The 24,579-nt window shown below is 35.0% G+C and overlaps 4 protein-coding genes across 7 annotated transcripts; 2 read left to right on the plus strand and 2 right to left on the minus strand.

The window, feature by feature from the left end:
• The first annotated feature begins 1,095 nt into the window (after positions 1 to 1,095).
• LOC114718244 (uncharacterized) lies at positions 1,096 to 3,096 on the plus strand. 4 transcript variants are annotated; one of them, XM_028903512.1, is made up of 3 exons: positions 1,096 to 1,422; positions 1,452 to 1,485; positions 2,670 to 3,096. In XM_028903512.1, the coding sequence occupies exon 3, from the start codon at positions 2,679 to 2,681 to the stop codon at positions 2,949 to 2,951; it is 273 nt and encodes a 90-aa protein (XP_028759345.1). In that variant the 5' UTR covers positions 1,096 to 1,422; positions 1,452 to 1,485; positions 2,670 to 2,678; the 3' UTR covers positions 2,952 to 3,096. The 4 variants fall into 4 exon arrangements, with proteins under 4 accessions (XP_028759345.1, XP_028759344.1, XP_028759346.1 ...); XM_028903510.1 differs by having other exon boundaries at positions 1,097 to 1,422; positions 1,452 to 1,496; XM_028903511.1 differs by having other exon boundaries at positions 1,096 to 1,572.
• A 9,250-nt stretch (positions 3,097 to 12,346) lies between these two features.
• LOC114718250 (LOB domain-containing protein 4-like) lies at positions 12,347 to 14,318 on the plus strand. The gene is made up of 2 exons (XM_028903520.1): positions 12,347 to 12,585; positions 13,812 to 14,318. Exons 1-2 carry the CDS (start codon positions 12,409 to 12,411, stop codon positions 14,121 to 14,123), a joined length of 489 nt encoding a protein of 162 aa, XP_028759353.1. The 5' UTR covers positions 12,347 to 12,408; the 3' UTR covers positions 14,124 to 14,318.
• An 811-nt stretch (positions 14,319 to 15,129) lies between these two features.
• LOC114718249 (photosystem I reaction center subunit III, chloroplastic-like) lies at positions 15,130 to 16,071 on the minus strand. The gene has a single exon (XM_028903518.1). It carries the CDS (start codon positions 15,994 to 15,996, stop codon positions 15,322 to 15,324), a length of 675 nt encoding a protein of 224 aa, XP_028759351.1. The 5' UTR covers positions 15,997 to 16,071; the 3' UTR covers positions 15,130 to 15,321.
• Positions 16,072 to 16,643: 572 nt separating this feature from the next.
• On the minus strand, positions 16,644 to 22,550 carry LOC114718248 (cyclin-T1-3-like). The gene is made up of 7 exons (XM_028903517.1): positions 22,411 to 22,550; positions 21,197 to 21,526; positions 20,709 to 20,790; positions 19,358 to 19,492; positions 18,636 to 18,811; positions 18,391 to 18,542; positions 16,644 to 17,994 (listed from the first exon to the last, which is right to left on the minus strand). Exons 2-7 carry the CDS (start codon positions 21,427 to 21,429, stop codon positions 17,078 to 17,080), a joined length of 1,695 nt encoding a protein of 564 aa, XP_028759350.1. The 5' UTR covers positions 21,430 to 21,526; positions 22,411 to 22,550; the 3' UTR covers positions 16,644 to 17,077.
• Between the last annotated feature and the right edge of the window lie 2,029 nt (positions 22,551 to 24,579).

Consider the following 24,579-nt stretch of genomic DNA (forward strand, 5'->3'; position numbering starts at 1 on the left):
AGTCCCACGTAACTAATTACAACAGATTTGAATTTAGGTTGCTATTTATGCTTCATCTCACCTTACTACTTCGCCAAGTGTCTTGGGTCTCTGGTCCCCCCCCCCCCCTATTTTAATATAACAATTTTTTCAAGGATCCGATTAATGTGAATCCAGTCATGTTTCATCAAAGCCTTCTTAATACTAGCATTTTTTTTTTTCATACTATGCATAAGCATATTTTTTAGTAGAAGCAATATTGAGGTACTCTCTTAGTGGGAATTCAGTTTGGATGTTTAATAATTTAGTTCGTGTTATGCTTCAGCATTGGAATTTGTCTACTTCCCTAATAATTCCAAATAATGGTAGTAAAAGGTTGGTAACTTATGCAACGTTGGTGAATTTTAAATGCTAAATTTTGTTGGTTATTTTTTACTTTGATGTGATGCTCTCCGGTATAGCTAGAAGTTACCAAGTTAACAGATTTTTTCTTTCTAAATCAGAATGACTTGGTTAACGACAATGGCGCAGCTGATGCTCCCTTCTCTTTAAATAATTCATCCTAACATGATGAATTAGAATTCAATAATGCTGCATTGGCTACGCTCTCAGATACTCTTTATTTTTAATATATTTAAAGAATATTTTAAGTGTTATAAATAAAGAAGAAATAGAGAAAAATAATATAGAAGAAGAGAGTATTTCTCATTCTATTCAAGAGTTCCTAAATACATGATACATGGCTTTTATTTCAGATTATATAATAATAGGAGATAATTGTGGGATATAGAGATAATAAGATATATTAGAGATTATAGGAGATAATGAGAGATATATAAACATCCATAAAGATATTATTGTATTTAAGTGATTTTTGGAGCGTTATCAATACATTTTAAGTAGATTTCTAAGAGTTAATTGGAAGATTTAATTTTGAGCATGATTTGGGGATTTCATTGTAAATGAATTGGTTTTAAATAAATAAAAGTAGTTATCGGTAATTTAAAAATTTATCTTATATTATTTCAGTTTTAATTTTATTTTTTTTCTTTTAGTTTTTATTTATTTTATCTTTACTTCTCCCCCTCTTTCATTATTGCCAGAAACGACACCGTGGAGGAGAGTTTGAAGCTGCTGAACAACGCACTGTTTGGGAGAATGAAGTTTTCGGGAAGTCCACAGCAAAGGACGGCAGCGTTCTGGGGAGACCACTTTGGAGACCTAGGGACTGTTCATCATCGGCTGAGAAGCTGGCTGCGGGAGGGACTGGGCCGCACTGTTCTGGGTAATTTTATGATTCGCTGGACCTGAGGGAAGACGCCGTCGTCTTCCTCTTGAGGCCGCCGATCGGATTGTGGAGAGGGGAGTGCGCCGTTCTTCTGCTGGAGCTTAGCTGGAGACCGACTCTGGTTCATTGACGTTTCTTCTTCTTCTCTGGACCGACTGGTTCTAGTAGGAAGGAAGCATTGTCGAGCTGGAACGGAGCTACAGTTGCTGGAGACTTGGGTTCTTATCCGGTTTACAATCATTCCGCTTTCATCATTCCAGTATTCAGATTTTTCATTCCACTGTTAACATTCTTCTTCCATTCCATTATGTCATCCTGTTTCGGAATTACTGTTGCTGAATTTGAATTGACTAGTCATGTGTAGCTAATTTCATTTTGCAACCTAGATACTACGAAGTTGTTTGTAATTTAGAGATTATTCCCATTGTTTGGTTATGCTTAATCTTTACTCTAGTTTACTCAATCTTGTATTTAATTTTAACCTGCTCAGTGCTTGGCCACCATTGAGTTTGTTTTGGGAGTTTAGGATTGACCTTGACGAAGGGAATCTTAGATAGACCGTGGGATTAAGTAATATGGAATTGGATTTGATCTAATTTGTACCTAGGATAGACATCTTCCTAGAGCTCCGCATAATCAAATTTGAGTGAAATTGGATTAAATTACGCCTTATATAATTGTGTGAGAGATTACATAATTACTTGAGGTAGAGTTATAAGTGGACCAACAAGCACTTTTAACTACTAATACTCTAGATTAACTAATTAAGTATAATTAATCTAGTGGGGATAAAATCTAAGGATCAACAATGGATTAGTGGCTCTAGGTTGTTCTTTTTGTCTTTTGCAATTCTAATTGGTAACTCTCACTTGTTTAATTTCAAGTTTATTTTACTTAATTCAAATTCAATCTTGATTTTCTCAACTTAAACGAAAAAAGAATTTTTATTGCCTAATTACTGATTAACTAAGTTTTCTGTGAGATCAACCTTGATTTGCCGCTATCTAATTTTACAGCCCGTAGGCGTCTTTTGATATTTGGTAGCATCACTCTCTTTTATTTTTTTCCTATTGAACTGCCCTCACGATTGCATTTTTCATAGGAAACATTTCCAATTGAAATGAATAGATGCAATTTTTTCTAACACAACAAAGTTTCTTTCCTTGTTATTCCCCCACCCGGAGAAGCACTTCTTGAAGGAAAAATGGTGAAGCATTTTTCTTTTGTTGAAGTGTCTGTGTTTCTGTCGCTTCCTGGCCCTGCATTTGGAATTATTGTTATTGTTAGTGCTAGTACTAGTATAGTACTACTACTACTACTACTACTAACTACTACCACCACTGCTGCTGCTGCTGCTGCTGACCCATCGCCCTTTTGGTTTCCTTTTCATTTATGGTTGCAGTCCTGCAAGATGGCAAAGGGCTTGATATGGGCTACAGCAGAGGATTTGGCCCGAAATAGAGGAAAGGTTCTCTCATTGTATCGCCAAATACTGAGAAGCCTTAACTCTCCAAAGTTACCACTTAATTTAGCTGCAAGAATGGCTAAGAAGGCAGAGGTACGTGCCATTTTTTTGCTGGGTTCTGAGGAACGGTCAGTGCACAACATTGTTGACCTCATTGATGCTGCAGAATACTCTCTTTCCCTTTTAAGAAAAGGTGAAATCCCTAAGCACATTCAATGAGCCAACTGATTTACTTCTCAGAATAGTGTTTTCAAATCTTTCTCTCCTTTTTCTATTTGAGTTCATTCCTGAAGTGTCAGTTGTAATGGATATTATTCTTTTGGTACTGGACCTAAAATGGAGTGGTGGTCTTTTATCTTTCATAGAATATTTCACTATGAGGTGAATTTGTTCAAAAGGTTGCATGTAGTGAGTTGCCAATGTGGGCCATCTGTTAATGTCATTTAGTTTCTTGGATTACTGTTGATTGTGTTAGTGTTTGATAGGAATGCAAACTTACTGTTAGATATCATTTCATATTGTACCAAAACCCATCTGTATTTTTACTCCCATTAAAAATAATAAACGTAGCATAGTTGCTTGACACATTTTAATTTAACAAATTTGTCTCTGTTTCAAAGGTACAAATATATAGATTTTTCTCTAGATATCTGATGTTTCAGATTGCAGACCTATCTTTTACATGAAGAATTGGCCTCCACAATCCTGTCCATATCTGTAATTTATTCTAAGAATGATTGGTTGTGCAGGTCATTTCCATTATGTCTGCGTCGGAACATATATCTGAGAAAGACATCTTAGTTAAATGATTGAGATACTTGTTATATAGAATCAAAGGACGTTCCAGTTTCTGGATGCATAATTCTCTTGGTTTATGAAGGAATAGAATAGCAAGTATGTGCCATTCCATTGATTGGGTGTATTAATGAGGGAAGGGAGAACCTCCTTTACCATTGTTTGCAAGTTGCAGTAAAATGGATGGAATGTAATGGCTTATAAACTTGTTTTTGATGAAATGAACCGCAGTGTGCTTGTGGGAAAATAGATTGCATCCCTTAATGCGATGTTATGTAGAAAAGTGTTTTCTAGAAAGGAAATGAGAAATACATCTATCCCTTTTCCTTTCTAGGTGCATTTCCCATTTCCTTTCTAGAAAACATTTTCCAATGTACCAAACGTTGCCTAAGGTGGCTTTACCGTGCAATTGCATTTTTACGATCATCTGTTGCTTATAAGACACTGGCATGGAAGAAAATGACTCTTGCGAAGTTTAGTAATTTCATTTGGGGAACGTATTCTTACATGCACTTGCATTGGTCAGTTGATCTTACATATTTGCTTTGTTGCAAGACGTTACTTGGATCATAAAGATGCGTGTATCTAGTCTGTGCTTTCAGAATCAAATTTATTTATTGTTACTGCCTGTTAGTGTATTTCTGCATCTTGTTTGGTTGGAGGGGAGAGGAGGTAAGGAAGTGGCAAATAGCAGAAGATACTGCTAGAAGATCTTCAACGGCTTGTGCTAAAAAGGATCTTTAATGGAACAATCACAGGAAGACTAGGAAAAGAGAACTCCCATCAGAACCAATTTAATAGATCTTTGAATGCTTGTGCTGAAAAGGATGATTCTTTTAAATTTTTCTTTTTTCAAATTTTCCTTGGGGTTTCACATATGTTGAGGAATAGATCACGATTTTTCAACATGTTCAGTAACTTGTATTCCTACAGGCTACATGCCCTCTTCTCTGTTAAGATGGGTAGTTGAATGATTCCTAATTGCAATTGCAGAGTTTAGTTCCTAGTTGATGTTTGTGATTTACTTTTGTTTCTCCATCTGAAGTGGAGGACTTTCCATTTTCCATATTCAATATACTCTTCTCAACCTGAGAGCCACTTCTGGGCTTGTGCTGCTCAGTGCTCATTGCTTGTCTCTCGTGGAGAGAGCTTTTAAGTGGACATATAGTGGCATGAAAATGTGTTCCATTATCTTTTGCTGGATAATTTTAATAACTAAAATCCCACATTCGGGTTAATGGACCTCATGGGATTCTTGTGGGACAAGATATTGAGGCCATGGATAAAGCAGTTTGCATGAATTGTCATTTCTTGAGGATATGTTAAGTCATATATGCACTCTCTCTTTGGGCGACAAACAGGATTCACTTTGTTGCCTGTTGGCCATGCTTTGTTTGTTTGTTTGTTATATGGAGTGGCAATAAGGGGTCACAAGGGCCCACATTCATTATAATAACATAGTGTGCATGTCACTTTGTATCACTTTTTGAACCTCCACAAATTTGTCTTCTTTTGTTGTGCGGAGAAATCTAGTGTCCTTCAGCACTTACATTGTCCCCTTTATTATGAATCCCTTCTGCTTTTCTTGTCTTCTCTTAGGTTGCGTTTGGATACAAGGGAAGGGAAATCTTTCTTTTTCTATTATGCAAAAAAGGAGATATATAATTTCTACAATATTATCATTACTTAAAAGTATTTGTCTTTCTTTGTGTATTTCGAAGATTTGAATCCTTGACTTTAATACCAAACTTCTTAATTAAAAAGAAGTTCACTAATCAAATCAATTGTGGATGGGCATACAAGTTTTTCTCCCCTTTAGTAAAGCTTACTTGATAATGTATTTATATGTGTATTCATGATTAATTTGGTCTATATTGGTGTCTACTCAAAAATTTTCATTGTTAGTATGGGAATCTTTGGGAACAATCTAGTGCACTTTGCTTCAAGAGGTTAAAAGACTAGGAGACAAGAGGGGCCTGCCTAATATTGAAGGGATAGCCTGAATTTCTTTTGAGAGAAAGGGACCACTGGGCAATAGAGATTTCTCACAAGTCAAAGCCATCATGCCAATATCAATGTGTACCATTCATGCCGTGTAACCTCTCTAAATAAAGAGCACAATATTAAAGTGTACTTGAAAAAAGTATGATTAGGGGCAAAATCATGATTAAAGATGCTCCAAATTGCCCCTCTCACCATACCCAGGGTTTTTTAATTTTGCTTTGCTACGACTTTTCATACATTAAATACATATTTACTTTATTAATTTGTGTGTGTGAGAGTTGATACACAAAACTTTAAAAGGGCAAAAAGAATGGAAAGTAAATAAAAAATGGCGCTTACAACTACCCATGCACCTATACTCGGAAAAAAAAACAGCATAAGCATGAACAGGGCCTGAGTATATAATTTTTGTGACGGTACTGTAGAACTACAGTATCAATGTTATGTTATTTTTCCAGAAAAATTTTATGTAATTGGGAGAAGGTTGGAAATGCCACAGTGAAAAAATGTTGACTGTTGACATAATGGACGTGGACTTGCATTAAAATCACAAACTTATCTTATGATGATGAAAGAAAACTAAGCAGACTGGGAAAGATGGCGCGTGGAGAAGTAGATCAAGCCCGTATGAGAGAATCCGGAGATGGCATCATAAAAATTACCAAAGATTACGATTGTAAGTATTGTTAATTAGTTTTCCCCTCAGGCCTGAAGCGTTGTTAATTAGGATTGAAGGAAAATTATTGTGAATGCCTTAAGTGACTATTGCTTTTACTTTGTGGATAATAGAGACTGGACCCAAAAAATTCGCTTAAGCATCAAGGCAATCACAATCAATGATGTTAACATTAGATTATGATTATATTTTTAACCCAATCATCTCATCAAAACACGGTCTGTCTCAACCAGGAACCAATCAATCAATCATTTTTTTTTCCTTTTTTTTTTTGCTTTTAATGCTTAATTTCATGGATGGTAAAACTTTAGAAATAATACCAAATCCAATAAATATTTTTGGGGAAAAGTTGGCTTTATCACTTTATTTATTTTTAATCTCATACCTCAAATTATGTAAAGTAATCTTGAGATTCAAAATAGGTCCACACTACAATAGGATCTGTGCAGGATATGTAGTATCAACATTTTTTGACCTTATCAAACCACCAAAACTGAGTTCAGTATTTTTATAGTTGAGCTTTTTCTTTACATGGAAGACCCTTTGTCACCCTATCTATCATGACCCACTTTCAATAAAATATTATAGGTTTAATTATTTTTTTCCTCGCTCATGCTTACTATTAAGTATTACGTTGGTGATGATGCAAATTGATTAGTTCTCTTTTAATCTTTTCAGGAATAAACTAGAATTTTGGTATCTTCTCAAGTGGGGTCCATTTGCTTTGAATTTGATATGGTTTTTGTGTCTCCAGATTTGAAATATCAGTAGTTGCTTCCTCGTTTTCTTGTCTCAACGGTCGAACCACTGTCATTATATACACATTTTGACCCAAAAACTGCTACATGTTCCCTCACTCTTGACCAAAACATAAACTAAACCAATCATATTGTCTTAGACGGCAGGTTTGTTATTAGTCTGATTCTTGAGACAAACAACACTGAATAGGACAAATCTAACTAAGAAGTTAGAGTCCGTATGTAGCATCCAACCTTGTTTATTTATGTTCAATATTTCTGAGATATACTGTATGAGAGTTTAATCTAATTAATTGTAGATTACCAACACAAGAGCGGCATCTTTTCCAAATTTTAGGAGTATCTTTGTTGATAATAGCGCCCAGTTTCTTTCTGAAAAATTATAGGAATTTCCTTTCAACTCATCTTTCTTTAACTATACTACTTCCGGTCCTAATTATAAAACCCAGTTGATTAATTTCAGGAAATTAAGCAAAGAAGTTAAGTTAGTTATTTGTAATAAATAGGTATTGTTTTCCTAAAATATCTTACTAATCAACTATATTGGCTAAGATTACAATTATTAGAAGGACTATCTTGGAAAAAAATACATACATATGAGAGACAAAGTGGATTTGGGTCTTATATTTAGAACCAAATAAAAGTCAAACAGAATCTTATATTAAGGACCGGAGGTAGTACTATCCTTTAATTATTTTTAAAATCTAATTAAGTTTAATATATATGTAAAAGTTGGAAATCAAACCTTTAACTACTTGCTTGGAGGATGAAAACCTATCACTTAGATTATCCTTACTTTTTTTAAAAAAATAAAATCAATTTAAACATGCACACACACAAATATATCAACATCATGTTTGAATGTAAAGCTTTTTCTAAGCGTAGAAGGTTGCATTGTCATTAAAGCAGTTATTTACAAAATAGATTGGGGTCTTATATTATACTCATGGATGTTAATTGTGCTCCTCAGTTGATGAACCAAGACATTTAACAAAAGGAAATTCAGCTTCAAATTTGATAATGAGAAGAATGGACATTGTGTATGGATAAGTGGGAATGATTGAGGCAGCCAAGTCAACTACTAGAGAGAAATCCTGTTTTGGTCACACAAAATAGAAGAGAAAGTGTTTGAAGTGATTGTGTTAGTTGAATTGGATGACCACTACGCCATGATTAAATTCATGGGTAGGTTGGTTGACAAGTGACACACACACACACTACCTCTAGTTTTTAATATAAGATCTCATTTAATTTTATTTTGGTCATAAATATAAGATCCCAATCTATTTTATCTCTTATATTTATGTATTTTTTTCAAATTAGTCCTTATAATAATAATAGCTCTGCCAATACACTTATTAGCGAAGATATTTTTAAAAAAAATAATATATATTTATTACAAATAACTAATTAACTTATTTTTTTAATATATTCAAATTAGTCAATAGAGTCAGACATTAATTCATACCTATAACAGTCTCTCATATGAATCATTATGATGCTTTAATTTGGTCTTCTTACTCCAACCTAAATCCCATGACTATGTTCCTCCTTGTCGGATCGCACATGCTTTACCTATTTATAACTCCCACCACACTTTCTTAAGCTCACATTAATTTTGACTTTTTAATTCTTTTAATTTTTTTTCTTTGATATGACAACTTAACAAAGACAAATAAACAATTACAATAGGGTTAGATTCTCTATTTCCTTCTCAAATGACAAGATAGACATGCTTATAAATTATGGAAGATGAGTGGCATTATAATTCTTGATTGAAATTTATTCATTTCCAAAACCAAGTATAAATGTATTAATTTCATGGTGATTCTAGAATTCAACAATTTTATGTACGTGTGTATTTCGACTAGTGGTTGTGTGAAAATATACGTTAGTATTATATTATTTGAAAAAAAAAATCTCTACTCATTTTTAAATATCTTCTAGACATGCCACATATAAATATTCTCAAAATTTCTCCTGAAATGAGCATATATTGAGAACTCACTCGATTATATAATAATATTGTATGGATAAACGTGACAGCATGAAGCATCTATATACAATTATTTATGATAAGATCAAATTAAAGCTTTTTTTTGGGGGGCCTGCAGGATCAATATTTTTAATTATTCCTCCGATTCTAAATATAAGACTTTTTTGTAGTGTAAACTTATTTTGTAGTGTAATTTATTTGTAATATAAAATCTATTCTGTAGTATAATTTACATCATAAATGAGTTTTATATTTAGATAAAGGAATATTAAAATGTGAATTCTCTCCCTCTTCGAAAACCGCACTGCTAGTTTGACCTTTGTGTTCTCATTGAACTAAAATCTAAATCCCTATCAGTAATTCTCCGTTAAATTATTTTTCCTTTGCTCAATAAACTGAAAGACGTACGGATCAAATATATTTATTTACATTGAAGGATTAATAGTCAACCATAGGGCTACCCTTTTTCACACAACGGTGTATATCTTTATCCACCACTACTTAATACCCTTTCTCATTTATTTATTTGGAGACATCCCAAGAAATATTAATAATATAGAAAATAATTATTAGGGTTTGTCCTTTGTATGTGCGTGTTGTGCATGCATGCCCCTAACTACCAGTTCCAAGGCCCCATCTTGGCAATTAATAAAGATCCCATCTAGTTGACTAAAACATAAGACATATTATATTTGAAATCACTTATAAACATGTTTCGTGTAAAACAATATAATATCTATCCCACATACTGAATGAATATTTCATAAATAGTAATTAAAAACCGTTTATAAGATATTTCAAACAGGTTTTAAATATCCTTGGCTTCAAATATTCACTCCATCAACTCCACACAAATGAGCACGGTCTTGCTTTAATATTTTGATAAGATTTTAAGTAAATTGCTATTATTTGAAATATTGCAAACTTTTTATTGTTACACTGATTGTCTCATAATAAATTTATAAATTTTAAATGTATCTACTGTAACTTTTCATTTTTGGTGAAACAAAGACAAGTACAAGGAGGAAGAGACAAAAAAGGAGTAGAGATCACGTGCACAAATAGGGATATATTTGAATTTTCCATTATCCCTCACAATTCACAATTGGAGGAAGCAATTTTCAAAGCACATGAAGGAGTTAAGAATAATGATTCAGGAGAGGCATAATGGATTGATTATTGGAGATTTCAAGGATGTGTGTGTGCGTATATAGTCAAGAAATCCTGCGTGGTAAGTCAAGGAAGCACATGCAAGTGATGAGGAATCCTATATAAACACGACAAAGCATGATCAATCCTCAACTCATTCATACAACGAAAAGCTGACTGTTCATTGAAAGTAATAAGCTTCCTGGTTAAATTTTGGATTCTGTTTTTTATTCTATTGAATACATAGAGCCTACCTAGTTTATCATAATTCAGTAATCTTGAGAAGATAGAAAGAAATATTGTTATAGATTTACCATTAATATTTTGATATATATGTGTCTGTGTGAGAGAGAGAGAGAGAGATATATATATATATATATCCTCTTATCATAATGAATCATAACTTGGAATTTTAGTTTTGGCCTTCTAGTCTAGTTGCATAAAAACTTGAGGGAGGTTGCGCGTTTAGTTCTGCATGTAACATCTTGTGGTTAATATCTATTTTTCTAATTAAAAGGAAAAAAAAGGCATATCTTGGATTTTTTTCAAGGATGTGAAAAACCAAAAAAAAAAAAAAGAAGAAGAAGAAAGAAAGAATGATATAATTATGAATTTTTAATTCCTTTTCACTGCTTTAATTGGGAAAAAGTTAGCTCTTGTTAGAATTCGTGCCTTCTTATTCCTAGCGTATACTCCACGTTTCACACCACAAACTTGTTATATTTCCATTTTTTTTAATTATTGTTGTATCAATATTAAACATCACTTTCAATTTTTAACATAAAACTAGTTTCACATTAAATTTGATTTTAAATATAAAATCTTAATTCACTATATGTTTATGTCATTCATATTTATCCATTGTTTAAAGTATTCTCTATATTAGTTACACATGTTAAATGTTTCATTAAATAGTAATTCTAACTAATATATATAATTACTAAGGATATTTTTAGAGATCATAACACATATTTATTATAAATAACTAATTCAACTTATTTTCTTAATCTACTCAAATTAGTCAACTAGTTCTTATATTAAGAACATAACAATATTTTTTTATTACAATCCATTTTTCTCAAACACACAAATATTGGGTTTAAATTCAGGACTTTCAGCCAAATATAATTAACAATGCTGTTGTTGGAATGACCTTCTACTGTTACATATTCCATTGTTGAATTGAACCATATTCAAGCATTTTAATCAAGTTCAAAACTTATGCACATTAGTTGATATGGTAAGGGGTCTCACTCTTATAAAAAGAAAAATACAAATTTAAATCCGAGAAATGCACTTATTAGGAAGGTTTTAGTCTTAACGTTCTCGATCTGATAAAAATTAGTTTCAAGTCCAAACTGCTCAAAGATACTTCAAGTTATTTAAACTTATACTTTTTATATTACTTGAGCATATATACATTTGTTTATTAAAATATAGGAAAAGAAAACTAGAAAAGAGTAGAGGGTTGAAAAATATTTTGGCGCGCAAAGGCGTCAATATCATATCATGGGGGTAGAAATATGCCTACTTTTGAATCCACCAACATCAAAAAATGGGAAACAATTTAGTGGTCCCCCACAAGGAATGTCCATGCGGTGCAACCACCCTTTTTTCCAAAAAAAAAATCTCTAAAAACAATAGGAGAAATTACAAACAAAGACCCTTGAATATGTAAAATTATGATTTGGGATCCTAAATTTGAAAAATAGCAAATAAGGATCTAGTCTCACTTTTGCAAATATGAAATGTGGGTAAAATGTCTAAAATACCCCTCAGTTAAATTGTGATTTAATCTATTGAAATTTATCATTCACCAAAATAAACTTGTTATTTTCCATAGTCAACTCGTCATTTGATATATCCTCAGTCAAGTTGTGATTTGGTGTACTAAAATTGTCATTGGCTAAAATAAACTTGTCATTTCTCATGATCAACTTATCATTTGAATAAGAGGTATTTCACCTACATTTTATATTTAAAAAAGTAGAACTGGGTCCTTATTTGTTATTTTTCAAATTTAGGATCCCAAATCATAATTTTATATATTTGAGGGTATTTATTTGCAATTTTCCCAAACAATATATCAATTTCAATAAATTTATAGATTATAGTTTTTATTACATGTCTAGACATTTCGGCCTTTTGGGTATTTAGATGTAATTTCCACCCTGCATCATCCCCTGTCTATATAATCCCTTCTGCGTTCCGTCCAATTTCTATGCGTTTGCCCCCGTCTTCTTTGGCGTCGTCTTCATGTTGATGTGCAGGTAAACACCCAATCAAGCGATTGAAGAAATGAAAGATGGAGGAAGGAAGCAGGGTGCCGCGTCGCCGTGTGCGGCATGCAAGCTGCTTCGAAGAAGATGTGCTAACGACTGTGTCTTCGCTCCTTATTTCCCCGCCGATGAGCCCCACAAGTTCGCTAATGTTCACAAAGTCTTTGGAGCCAGTAATGTCAACAAAATGCTTCAGGTTTCTTCATCTCCTCCTTTTTCTGTTTTCTTGCACTTTATATCTTTCGCGAGACACACTGGTTGGTAGTGGTAATTGATTTCCACACATTGGAGCTCTGTTTCTGCAGTAAAATGTTCTGCTCTATGGTGCCCTAAAATTAATTCTACCTGAGGCATCAAATCATTGACAGTTCTATGGTACCTGTGGAAATTTCGAAGGATTCATCACTGACTTTTTGCTCTTGCTCATTCAAGTTATTTTTCTTTACCATAAACAGTTCATTTGATTTAGTTCACTGCATACTTAATTTTTTAAAATCAATAATTGAAGGTGTGGAATTAGTTGCGCGAGTGAGAGGTAAACAGAGTAACTACTGGTTAGGAATATACTAGAACTATTGCTGGGCTGTTTCCAGCCCATATATTAGACTATTGTCTTTTTCTTGGGTGTGAAAAAACACAAACGGCGTTGCATAGTGAAGAATTTGATAATCCAAATCTAAAAAATGTTCTTGTCCTTTTGATTTGAGGGACACAATCAAGAAGCAAAATGATGCTCCAGCAAATAAAAATTTGATGCTGGCTAGGTTTTGTATATTGGACGGCTATGGCGGGCCTAGAGAAAAGATGAGGTAATAAAAGATATAAATGAAAACCAACAAGTGTTAGTCTAAGTAGAAGAGACTGTTCTGAGTTTGATCTTTGGGACGGTGTGTATGGAAAAAACACTGTTCAGAGTGGTCCTCGCTATGACGCTTAGGTGGAAGGATACTTTGGGCAAAAAAAAAAAAAAGAGATATAAATGAAAGCAAAATAGATAGGGAGAGGTGTGATGTGAAGTGTGAACGCACCATATAACTAATAAATGTGTTTTCAGCCTTTTCTTCTATGTCAAGGGTTACCTGAGAAAATGTCCTGTGGTAAACAATTTCAGCCCTAAGGTTGTTTCAGTTCATATCGGAATTTGCTGTGCAAGTTTACTGAAAAGCTTTAGACGATTCCATCCATCAAATATAACAACCTATACACTTATGCCTTTTGTCTAAAGTAAGAAAGTAGTCCATTCTCCTTCCGCTTCCTTTCCTTTTCATTCTCCCTGTTAACTCACTTTCTTCTGTTCTCTTTGAATAATTGCTTCTCTTTTTCTTCATGTGACATTGGGTATCACGTGAAGATTGGTTATCCTGTCAAATTCATATAGTCCTAGTCCTATATGAATAACAGCCATTTCTGTTTCCATTACAGGAGCTACCAGTGCATCAAAGAGGGGATGCAGTGAGCAGTATGGTGTATGAGGCAAATGCAAGAGTGAGAGATCCAGTGTATGGGTGTGTTGGGGCCATCTCTTCTCTTCAGCAGCAGATTGATGTGCTTCAGACCCAATTGGCCTTAGCCCAGGCTGAGGTGGTCCATCTTAGGGTTAGCCAGTCTGCTTCCCTTTCCAACCATGGGCTCAGCCCAACTAGCAGTGATTCGCCCCCACCTTCAAAGCCCGTTTTTGACATTGACTTTGTGATGGACCAATCCACATATTCTGATTCAATGTGGCCCTGCTAGTTTCGTCCCCTTTTTCCTTTATCAGAGAAGTTGATTCCCCTCATCTTCAGAGATAGATAGAGACACAATATGGATGATGTGTTTGATCTCACATATTGTGTTTTTCTCTTTTACTGAAATTGAAACAATCAATTTCTTTAGAAAGTATAAATGATTTAAATCAAGTCTTTGCTAGCATTTTAGTGGCGGTGATTACAACAGATGATGAGGAAATAGCCGTGGCGGAAGTGTTCGCCCGCTCAATTTATTTGATTTGGAAAGGTGGAAAAGGGTTCGTGGTTAGTCTATGATTAATATATAGTGTAAATATATATATGTAAGACTTAAACATGATATGAAGGTTAGAACTTAGAAGTAAACCTTACAGTGGGATTGTGGGCTTTTATGGGATTTTAGTGTTGTTTATCAAGTAATGTTATGATCTGCATGATCAAAGCAGCAAGCATTTGCCTCATGTTCAACTCTTGTTAAATTCTGCTGCTTCCTTGTAATGGTTATTGCCATCATCTTTTGATTTTTCTCGTCTCCCCCCCCCCTCCCTATCCGCCTTTGTGGTTGGTGTGCCCTTGTTACCAGTGTATTCTAGTTAATCAAAGGCAAAAATATGCCATTTTGAGGTGGATGAGACAAATGCTTGGGATTATCGTGTATCAGCCTCCGTGAAACTTTTATGAAAGCGCTTCATTCTTGGACACCGATTGTTTTCGCAAAATACAGATGCATCCTTCTCGATAAATGACAACAATTCCTTCTCAAACTTGGCACAATACTCAGTCCTCACATCTAGTTCACATTAAAATCAGATACAAGAATCGCGCATGTATGCGTAAGGACAAGAATAAGAAAAGTTCATAGTGCGCACACATGTGGGTTTTTTTTTTTTTGGACTCATGTGGGTTTTACATACTAGTTTTGATTGGTAGGCAGTATATTCTTTAAATTTCTTAAAGCAATGTAATGATGCCATGGGGCCTCCCTTTCTTTTAGGGCAATAAACCATGCATGATTTAAGATCAGCTTCAGTTTCGCTCTAATTCACAGGCATTCCAAGAGAATATACAAATCAAATGAAGCACGGAGATGTGACAGACACCATCAATCTAATTTTTCATAGTAATTTCCACAGAAAATTTAAAAGGAAAAAAAGGAAAAAGGAGAGAAAAATCAGATTACACGCAGCTTCATTAAATTATTACGCCTACACGTCCTTGGCGACAAGCTCACCGTTCAAGAACTCTCTGTAGGCAGCGACGGGCCAACTGAATCCTCTGAACACCAACCTGGTAGCGAGAGGCACGTCGATGATGATCTCCTTCTGGGTCGGTTTCTTGTCGTCCCGGATTGCAATCAGGTAGCTCCGACCAACCCACCCGATCCAACCCGCGATGTACAGGAACAAAATCCCGGGCGTAATGAACTCGCCCCAGTGCCTCTGGTCTCCGTTCACGATCAGGTGGGGCAGCCCGTCCGAGCCGCACAGAAGACCCTGCTTCCCGTAGTTGTCGAACCTCCGCTTGGTCTTCTCGATTGTCGCCTTGATCGCCAGAGCCGGTGCGCTGTCCGGCGCGTAATTCTTCAGCGACGACTCAAGCTTCTTTATCTGCTGCTTCTCACGCTTGGCGAACTGCTTGGATTCCTTGCAGGGGGTGAGGCCGGAGATGTCGGCGGCAGCGGGGAGCGGGGCGGAGAGGAGGATGGAGGAGAGGGCGAGCGCGGCGGAGAATGCCTGAAGTGGCGATGCATCGGAGGTTTTCTCACAAGATGCAGAGCAGACGATTGTAGAGGGTCTGGGTTTGAGGGAGGGTTGGGAGTTGCCTAACTTGGGCTTGAAGGAGTTGAATTTCGAGAGGTTGGTGGGGATTGTGAGAGACATGTTTCTGTTCTGAGAGGGAAGGAAAATGGGAGAGAGATTTGAAGAGAAGAGGGAGAGAAAGAGGGAGAGAAAGAGGCAGTGGATGGAGAGACGAGAGAAGAGTATAAGATTCTTTGGTGAGGAGTGAAGGAGGAGAAGGGGGATAAGGTGAAGCTGAGTTGGCGAGTTGCTATTGGATGAGTGCTTATTGAAGTATTTGATCTGTTATCTGCGCGGGTTAGATTGGAATTTTGGGAGGGAAGGGCGGATAAGATGGTGAGTGAGAGAGAGAGAGAGAGAGAGAGAGAGTGCTTGTGAAGTCACTCATGGGGTCCATAGCTTGCGCGTGTACAACAGTATCCGCGTGCCAGCCACGAGATTGGATATTTTATTTTTATATTTTTATTTTCTTTGTTTTACTAAATATGAAATCTAAAATAAATGTAATCTTAACTTTAAAAGTTCACACTATTCATGTTCAATTTGAGCATCGTCAATAGCGAATAAATGGTTCATCGTCAACAACTTCTCTATCATGCGATCGGGAAAAGGGGTTGGCCAGCCTACAGAGTCATCTAAGCGTAAGGAACAGAACACGGAAATAAACTCCGCCGGCCATTCGCTTTAGGATGGCACTGAATTTACTAAGAATGGAAGGAGGCAAGGAAAGAAAGAAATACTAGTAGGTTTTGAATGCTTAATATCAACTTGTTTCGAATACAACAACATACTAACAATTCATAATTTAACAGCACATTTTTAACTTCCTTAAGTTTCTTTCATATATATATATATATATATATGCTTCAAGATGAGCATCATCGAAGTCCAGGTGATCAAATTACAATCCTCAGTCACATCCATCTCATTTTGCAGAGCATTGCACAAGTATCCGGCAGGATGGCTCTGATGATGCTAATGTCTTTAAATAGTAGCAACTAGGCATCCACCTTTAATGTCAGTACCAGAAATGAAATATCCACACTCCTTGAATATGGAATTGTGCGACGCATACAAAGGCATCAGAATCGTCACTTCTTTAGCAACCCTCTACCCCAAGTCCACAATGAGCCTTCGTACAGAGCACACAGAATACTTATTCTCAGCAATGGCTTTCCTCTTCTGGTCTTCTGCAGCTCCCCTCTGCAAAAGGAACTCCACCATCTTCGACATGTTCATTATAGTAACTCCCATCAAGCCACTTTTTATCCTCGGGTTGCCCGTCTGGCGAATGTCTTGGCTTTCTCTTGAGCTTTTTCATCAAAGTTGAGGAACCATCTGTTATCTCCTCTTCTGGTTTCACTTCTTTGCATGACTCAAGCTTCACGGTCTTGTGTTTCCCATCTTCAGTTTCCTTGTGTTTCCTTCTCCAGTCTGCAATATCGCATTCAGATCCATACTGTCTCCCCTCCCACTTACTTTTCTCATCCTCAACACCCAACTCTAAGCCATCCTCTAGCTCCCTCTCAATAAATTCATCCTCGTCCATTAAATCATCTCTCTTCAATGTAATTTCCCCTCGTGCTTTCCTTCTTTTTTCTAATGCAGCCTTGAACTTGTCTTTGTCAATCATCTTAATTGCTTCTTTGGGTGACTGACCAACTGGGCCTTTTCGATGCTTTAAATTTTGACCAATCCTATCTTGGTCTCCTGCACCTATTTGCTGAGTTCCCATGTTTGATCCATCTGCTAATTCTCCGTCATTATCATTCTGAGGCAACCCATCTGAAAGATGAGGGTCTCTAATTTCAACGTCTAACTTGTGATCAGTAATTACGCTTCCTATTTCTGCACTCCCATCGTTACTTTGATTTTCTGTGCTTGTGGGTGGCACCTCACGCGTAGATGAGTTCTGAGGAGCGGAACAAGATGGTATTTGTTCTGAAATCTGCTCCTCACTCACAGCAGGCTCTTTTGCCGCAGCTCTTGTTCCTCCTCCAACATTTCCTTCTACTTCACTTCCTTGAGATGGTGGAGCTTTATTCTGCTCATAGAGTTCCAACATTTGATTGCTAACCTCTGCAAGAAAATACAAACAAAGCAATTTATGATACACAGAAACACTCATGCAGTCAGACACAAAAGGACAGCCCATCATTTAACATCAAAAAACTACCCATGGCATGAAACTAAGATTGTTTCCCTCCGAATGCCTAACTTGATCAGGTAATAGGAGTAACTATGCAGATTTCAGTTCTTGGCAATCTGCTCACTTCTGTTTAGGCAGAATCGGTGGGAGGCATGAGGATGCATAAGATGGCTAGAGACATGATTTCATTACAAGCTTTCACAAAATTCAAGGTAAACAGGAGTGACTGATACTATCATAATGTAAAAAGCCATGGGGATTTAAAAAGGCTATCCAGTTGGGTCAACTTGATTTGTATACAAACAAATAGAGGGGATGACACCAACCCTCCAATTGGCGTGGGGTGACATCAAACTCTTGCCACCAAACCTTCTCACCATCTGATGGAAGCTTCACTTTAAGGAACTTGGCAGCAAGGAAAATGGCACCTGCCGCAATATGATGTGGCTTAAATTGCAGGCAGAGCGAAGTCCTCAGCCTGAAAGCCACTTTCTAGTGTGTAAACAAGATATAGTGGAAAATAATTAAAACACACATGATAACGATTAATACAATGGCATCTTAATCATACCCATCATTGACAAAATTCCATGCAACTTGTGCAAGGGCACTCTTTGCAACATCAAACTTCTTTATGGCCTCAACAAGGGGCTTATAGGGATGTTGAACATTGAGATCAAAACCTAAAGTGGCAAGCACAGACCTCTCACTCAGTAAAATCAACTCTTTCTGCTGCTCATATACTTCCTGCATTGTTTATGAACAATAACAAGGAAATATAAATAGAAATAATATAACGAGTAGTCAAATAAGTATAAAAGCAAGTTGAAAAGGTGCTAAGGAGACTAAAATAGGTGAAATTTGATCTACATCCTAATAAAAGGGGTACAGAGAAAGAAGAAATACTGATAGTAAATAATAAAATTCCAAACAACCTGTTTTATTAGTAGTAACAGAAAGGTGTATGAGTAAATATCAATCAAAGGCTTTTCCGCTTTAATAACTTCATGACATACAATAATTTCAGTAAGATAAACCAGTAATGTTAGACCAAGCATTTCACAATAGAAAAAGGGTAAATATGCTAGAAACTGATTTTGAAGGAAAGCCATCCTTGAAGCATGTGGAAAACAGAACTACTCCAGTGTAGAAAAGAAACAGGGAGAAAGAAAACAAGAGAGAATGGCTTGGGATAAGTGCAGGACAACAACAATGCAGGAAATTCCGCAATTCAGGATGATTAGTATTGAAACGAACTGGTTAAAGCATTGCCACTATTCCATAATAAAATACCTTCTGTTTTATCCTCTGTGCAGCAGCAGGATCTTTCTTGTAAATAATCTCATAAGAAACAATAATGACATCCTTTAGTGGTCGAGGAGTCTCTTCAACCTTCCCAGCAAGGAACATACAGACAGTTGCAATAATCTGCAGAAAATTTTCAGTGAGATCCTAATAAAGTACATGCTTCAAGTATTTACAGCTTTTGCACATATTCTTAAAAGTTGATCTAAATCAGAACTATCATGGGGTCAGCAAATTTAAGAGACCATCTTCATTCCTGAAGCTGTATGCCCACAGATCACAGTTAATACACAAGTTATCCAAAGTCACGTGATGCTTCACCAGAGACCCGGTATCTAAATGGGCAAAGTGCAAGTTCAACACCTTTTGCCACCAAAACAAGAATTTATGACCAAACCTACACCAAATATGACTGGTTTCTGGTCCAGTATCTTGTATAGCAAGATCACTGTCAACGTCAATGAGTCCAGAAATTATTAGCATGACAACTATTATTAGGTCACATAAAATTTTTATCAGAAGTGGAAAGAAAACCCCCAAGAATTAGAATGGATCATAGCTATACTAGATTTACATCAAAGTTACAATTTCCTGAAAGCAAATCAATAATCATGGGATCCAAGAATAATGATGAGGTGCAGATATGTTAATAAATAGCAAATTCAAAACTTTTACCAGAACTGGAAAATTGATTGTTTTTAACCAGATAATGCAAACAAAATGCAGAATAAAAAAGGATTCATTACAACTAATCTTTTTGTCATTTTTCCCCTTAAAGAATGAAAAGGGATGCATTCAATCAGAATTTTTTTCCTAAAAAAAAGCATAAAATTAGCAAGCTCTTGACAACTAGTTGAATGAAAAAGATCATCAAAATCTTTTGTGAAGTTAAACAATTATATTAATGAAGCTGCAAACATAAATAATACAAATTTGTGAAATTTGTATAACAGGTTGACTTTCCTTTAGACACTGGTACCGCATTTTTGGTATATGGACTATAGTAGTAGTATGAAAGATAGTCCTCTTTTGTCAAAAATACCATTCAACAACTATCCAAAAAAATAAAAGTATGCCATAAGAACATGAAAATACAACAATATCATAACCAAAAGCCATCCATCAAGCATCTGTCAGGTAGGGAAAGCAGTGCCAACTAACATGTATAAAAATGTTACAACTTAACATACAACTAAGGCCACTCACCAGCAAATGCATACCACAGACCTGTTACTCACTAAACCATTAACACAAGCATGTCATACTAACATAAGCGCAACTTAGTAAGGATCAGGAGAGGTAAAATGCACAGTATCAATTTGAAAGTGAAACAACCCACCCTTCGATCATTCTTTGCATGAGATTGTTGAAGAAAGAACCGATGACAAAAAACTATGGCTGTTGCTATAGTTACCTGAGGCCTGCAATGGTCAAAATTAACACCGAAATGTGAATCTCCAATCAAAATCCTAGAACTGGATATCAATATCTACAACATAGCGTAGATCCACATGCATCACAAAAGTAACTTCAGATGCTAGGCTTCCATTTGTCTGGGCAAAGACTCCTATAAAGATACGTAGCTATCTCAGAATAAAGAAAAGCAGAGTAAAAAGAGCAACCTAGTTGGGGAGTGTAAGGGTGCATGTTCTTGTGGGGCTTTACGTACATGCATGCAATCACAAATTGAATTAGTGGGTGTTTCATACATTCAAACAGCCTTACTTGTCAAGAAAGGTTAACTAAAAATTCAGAGTGCAAATTCACACTTTAAGCCCCATGCCTTATGTGCAAATATTCATGATAAATCTGTATCAGCAAACTTACACTTTAAGCCTCATGCCTAAATCCTGTAAGAATGTGCAGTAAGACCTGCGCAGATATGTCTCTTTCTTCAAGCCAATTCCATCTCTTCTAGATGGAGCATAATCCTCTATTTCTTTTCTAGACATGTACCAGCGACCTGTTTCTTCCGCTTTCTTGGCGGCAGTAGAACTTTCACAAGCACTGCTATCAGATGTTCCATTATTTACTGACTCCCCAGACAAGAATCCTGTCATATGTACCAAGTTTTCTTTGCACTGAATTGAGTATATATGAACACTCAGGTTCTAATTGGTTCAAATTACTTCCTTGACATTGTGTAGCAAAGTGATTCTGCAGATCAAGAGAACAGAACTAGATGAAAATAATGCATCTGAAATTCAGAGTAATATAATACAAATGAAATCATATGATATAACATTTCTTCTATATCAATTTTAAACCAAAAAGCATGAAGTTAAAAAGAAATCTAAGAAAGCAATATAATATATATATCTATTTATGCTGTGCCCAATTAGTTTCAGCTCTCTATAGCCTGTCAGTTGCCTTAAGTGAATACTCAAGGTTATGAGTGCAGAAATAAGCAATTTCTCATTTTCATTCATATCTCCAGAGCTGATCCATTGTGTCTTAATGCGACCAATGGTGAAAAGATCATAACATCTACTATATGATTCCAACACTGAACTCCGGTCAAATGCAACAAAGCAAATGACCTCAAGTACATCTCCATTAATCTATATTTGAGACTTGTACACAGAGCAAGGGGACCTTTCAGTTTTTCCACTCTCAATAACCTTTAGTTGTGTCAGTTAAGTCAGTCCTGATGATCAAATGATCTCATTCGCAAAAAAAAGTACGAAAAAGTGAACCCTATTTTGCAAAGAATCTCCATACATTAGGCAATGCAGAAGACTAGACATATCCCCTTTGAATATTTAACTTCATAATTATCACATAATCCTGAAAAATTCCCCTCCTAAAACATTTCACTATTTCAAGGTAAGAAATGCCGGTCCATTACCGAACCCAGAAAGATTTCAATAAATTGATTCATAAAAGACTAAAATTTTCAGAAAAGGATGAATAATCAGCCAATTCCAGACGTAAATGCGATGCAAGGAACAAGATATGTGATAGATCAAACACTTCAAGCAAAGGAAAGAGAAAAGAAGTAGCAGAAATAGAGTTAAAGAGAAAAAGTTTCAGCAGCTTACAAAGCCATTAAAAGAGAGTTAGAGGGTAGAAGCAAGGTCGTGTCCTCGGATGCGAGCTTCGTGGTCCTCGATTCTCACCGCGACTCTGTTTCCTCGGCGATCCTTGCAGCAACCCGAAGCTTGCAATCCTGCTGCTCGAGTTCCCGTTGCTTTTTCGGTTTTTTTTCCCCGCAAATATTTACTTAAAATAAAATAGTATTTCTGATTACTTACTTTTTTTTTTAATATAAAAACTAATTTAATTTTTATCTTGATTTTAAATATAAGACTCAATTCATTCTGTCTATCGTATTTATTTATTTGTTTCTCAAAGTAATTCTTATAGTGATAGTAATTTTAAGTAATAGATATGATTAATAAAGGTATTTTAAGAAAAATAACTTGTATTGTATTATAAATAACTAACTTAACTAATTTTTTTAATCTATTCAAATTAATTAATTAGCTCTTATATTAAAAACAGGATATGCTATTTTCAGTCCTTAATATAAGACATCGTTTGAATTTTATTTTAGTTCTAAATATAAAACTCCAATCCACTTTGCCTCTCATATTTATCTATTTTTTTAAGGTAGTTCCTTCTAATAATGATAGTTCTAACAAATACACTTAATTAGTAAGAATATTTTAAGAAAAACAACAGTTATTTATTATAAGTAACTAACTTAACTTATTTTTTTAATATTTTTAAATTAATCAATCAGTTCTTATAATTAGCACAGTAGACAGTAGTATGTTAGTTAGTTTATACTTGAAGAGGAATTCAATAAAATTGCAACAGACAGTTGAGTGTTTGACTGGTTAATATAGTTTTATTTCTTCCAAATGATTCACAATTTCACATTCACTAGGTCCGTAAATATTGAAAATTTTAATACTCCATAATTCAAGTAAGGTGGCGCAAAATTGATAAAACTACGAAGCGCGCTAGCAGCCGAAGAACCATGGCTCGTATTTCATTTTTAAAAAATATGAATTAAATTTTATTCCATTCCATATTCCATCTCCCAACAACTAGACCGAGATTAGATTTAATAATTTCAAAAAATATGAATTAAATTTTATTCATATTTCATTTTAATTTTATTTATTTCGGTACTCTTTTAACTCCTCAAAAGAAAAAGTTAAAAAAACATAACAGCAAATTTTTTTTAAAACACCCTAAACATTTTTCTTAATTTTCTTACTCCTCTTAATTATTGTTGAAAAAACATTAATAAGGTTAATTTAAAAAAAAAAGATAAGCATGTAAAATAAATTTTGCATATAGAAACAATACTAACTTTTTAATTAGATTCATATTAATTTTTTTTAATTAGATTCTATATTAAGTGTGAAGGAATAGCATTTTCTTCGTTCATCTTTAATTGTACCACTGGGAGGCCGACTAGACAACTAGACAAATGGGTGTATTTGGGTGACACCCCAAACCATGGTTTGGGATGTCAATCACCCAAACACCCCCTCTAAAAACCAAAACCATGGTTTTGGGTCAAAACCATGGTTTTGGAAAAAGCAAAAAATTTTTGCTTTTGGAGAAAAAAGGGAGAGTATGAGAGCCTATATGATGTATCTTTTTATTTTTTTTATAAACATATTTTTTGATAAACATATTTAATCTTATATTTTATAAAATATATACACATTAATTATTTATTAATTATATTATCTTATGTATTATTAATTATGTTGGTAAAAAATATATTATTAACAATTTTATTCCTTCAAATTAAAATATATCATAAAATTTATTTTTTCTGTAATTATCATATTAACTTATGTCTTTTTTTTTAGTAATTTGTATATATAAAAAGTGCTTCTGATAACAACTATCCAAACACTCTCACTTCTCAGAATTACTTTTTTACAAAATCTATTCTTCACAGAATCTATTCTCCCCAGAATCTATTCTCCAGAATCACTTTTCCAATCGGCCATGGTGACGTGCGTTGGCCGTTGGATCAGAATTTCTTTTGCTATCTCGCTCTACAACAGCCCGCATATATATTGTCAAGTCTCATTGAAAAAATAATAATGATACAATAAAACCGCAAGCCCTCTTCGAATTTTCATGATCCCATTCTTTTTAAAGCCCCCATTTACGGACGACCTTTAAAAGGAAATGACTATACGCAAACTGCAGGATGCTGGCTTTTCAATTTTCATTTA

Source organism: Neltuma alba, unplaced genomic scaffold (genome assembly GCF_004799145.2).
Source record: "Neltuma alba isolate B1F8T4 unplaced genomic scaffold, ASM479914v2 tig00011822_pilon, whole genome shotgun sequence".
In the NCBI taxonomy this organism is placed as follows: Eukaryota; Viridiplantae; Streptophyta; class Magnoliopsida; order Fabales; family Fabaceae; genus Neltuma; species Neltuma alba.

Excerpts from the sequence above, each read along its gene's own strand:
- LOC114718244 (XM_028903511.1), top strand. The coding sequence starts at position 2,679 with ATGGCAAAGGGCTTGATATGGGCTACAGCAGAGGATTTGGCCCGAAAT.
- LOC114718250 (XM_028903520.1), top strand. The coding sequence starts at position 12,409 with ATGAAAGATGGAGGAAGGAAGCAGGGTGCCGCGTCGCCGTGTGCGGCA. Across the intron at positions 12,586-13,811 it reads ATGTCAACAAAATGCTTCAG|GAGCTACCAGTGCATCAAAG; the intron begins GTTTCTTCATCT and ends TTTCCATTACAG.
- LOC114718249 (XM_028903518.1), bottom strand. The coding sequence starts at position 15,996 with ATGTCTCTCACAATCCCCACCAACCTCTCGAAATTCAACTCCTTCAAG.
- LOC114718248 (XM_028903517.1), bottom strand. The coding sequence starts at position 21,429 with ATGACAGGATTCTTGTCTGGGGAGTCAGTAAATAATGGAACATCTGAT. Across the intron at positions 18,812-19,357 it reads CACAGAGGATAAAACAGAAG|GAAGTATATGAGCAGCAGAA; the intron begins GTATTTTATTAT and ends TAAACAATGCAG. Across the intron at positions 17,995-18,390 it reads CACCCCACGCCAATTGGAGG|AGGTTAGCAATCAAATGTTG; the intron begins GTTGGTGTCATC and ends ATTTTCTTGCAG.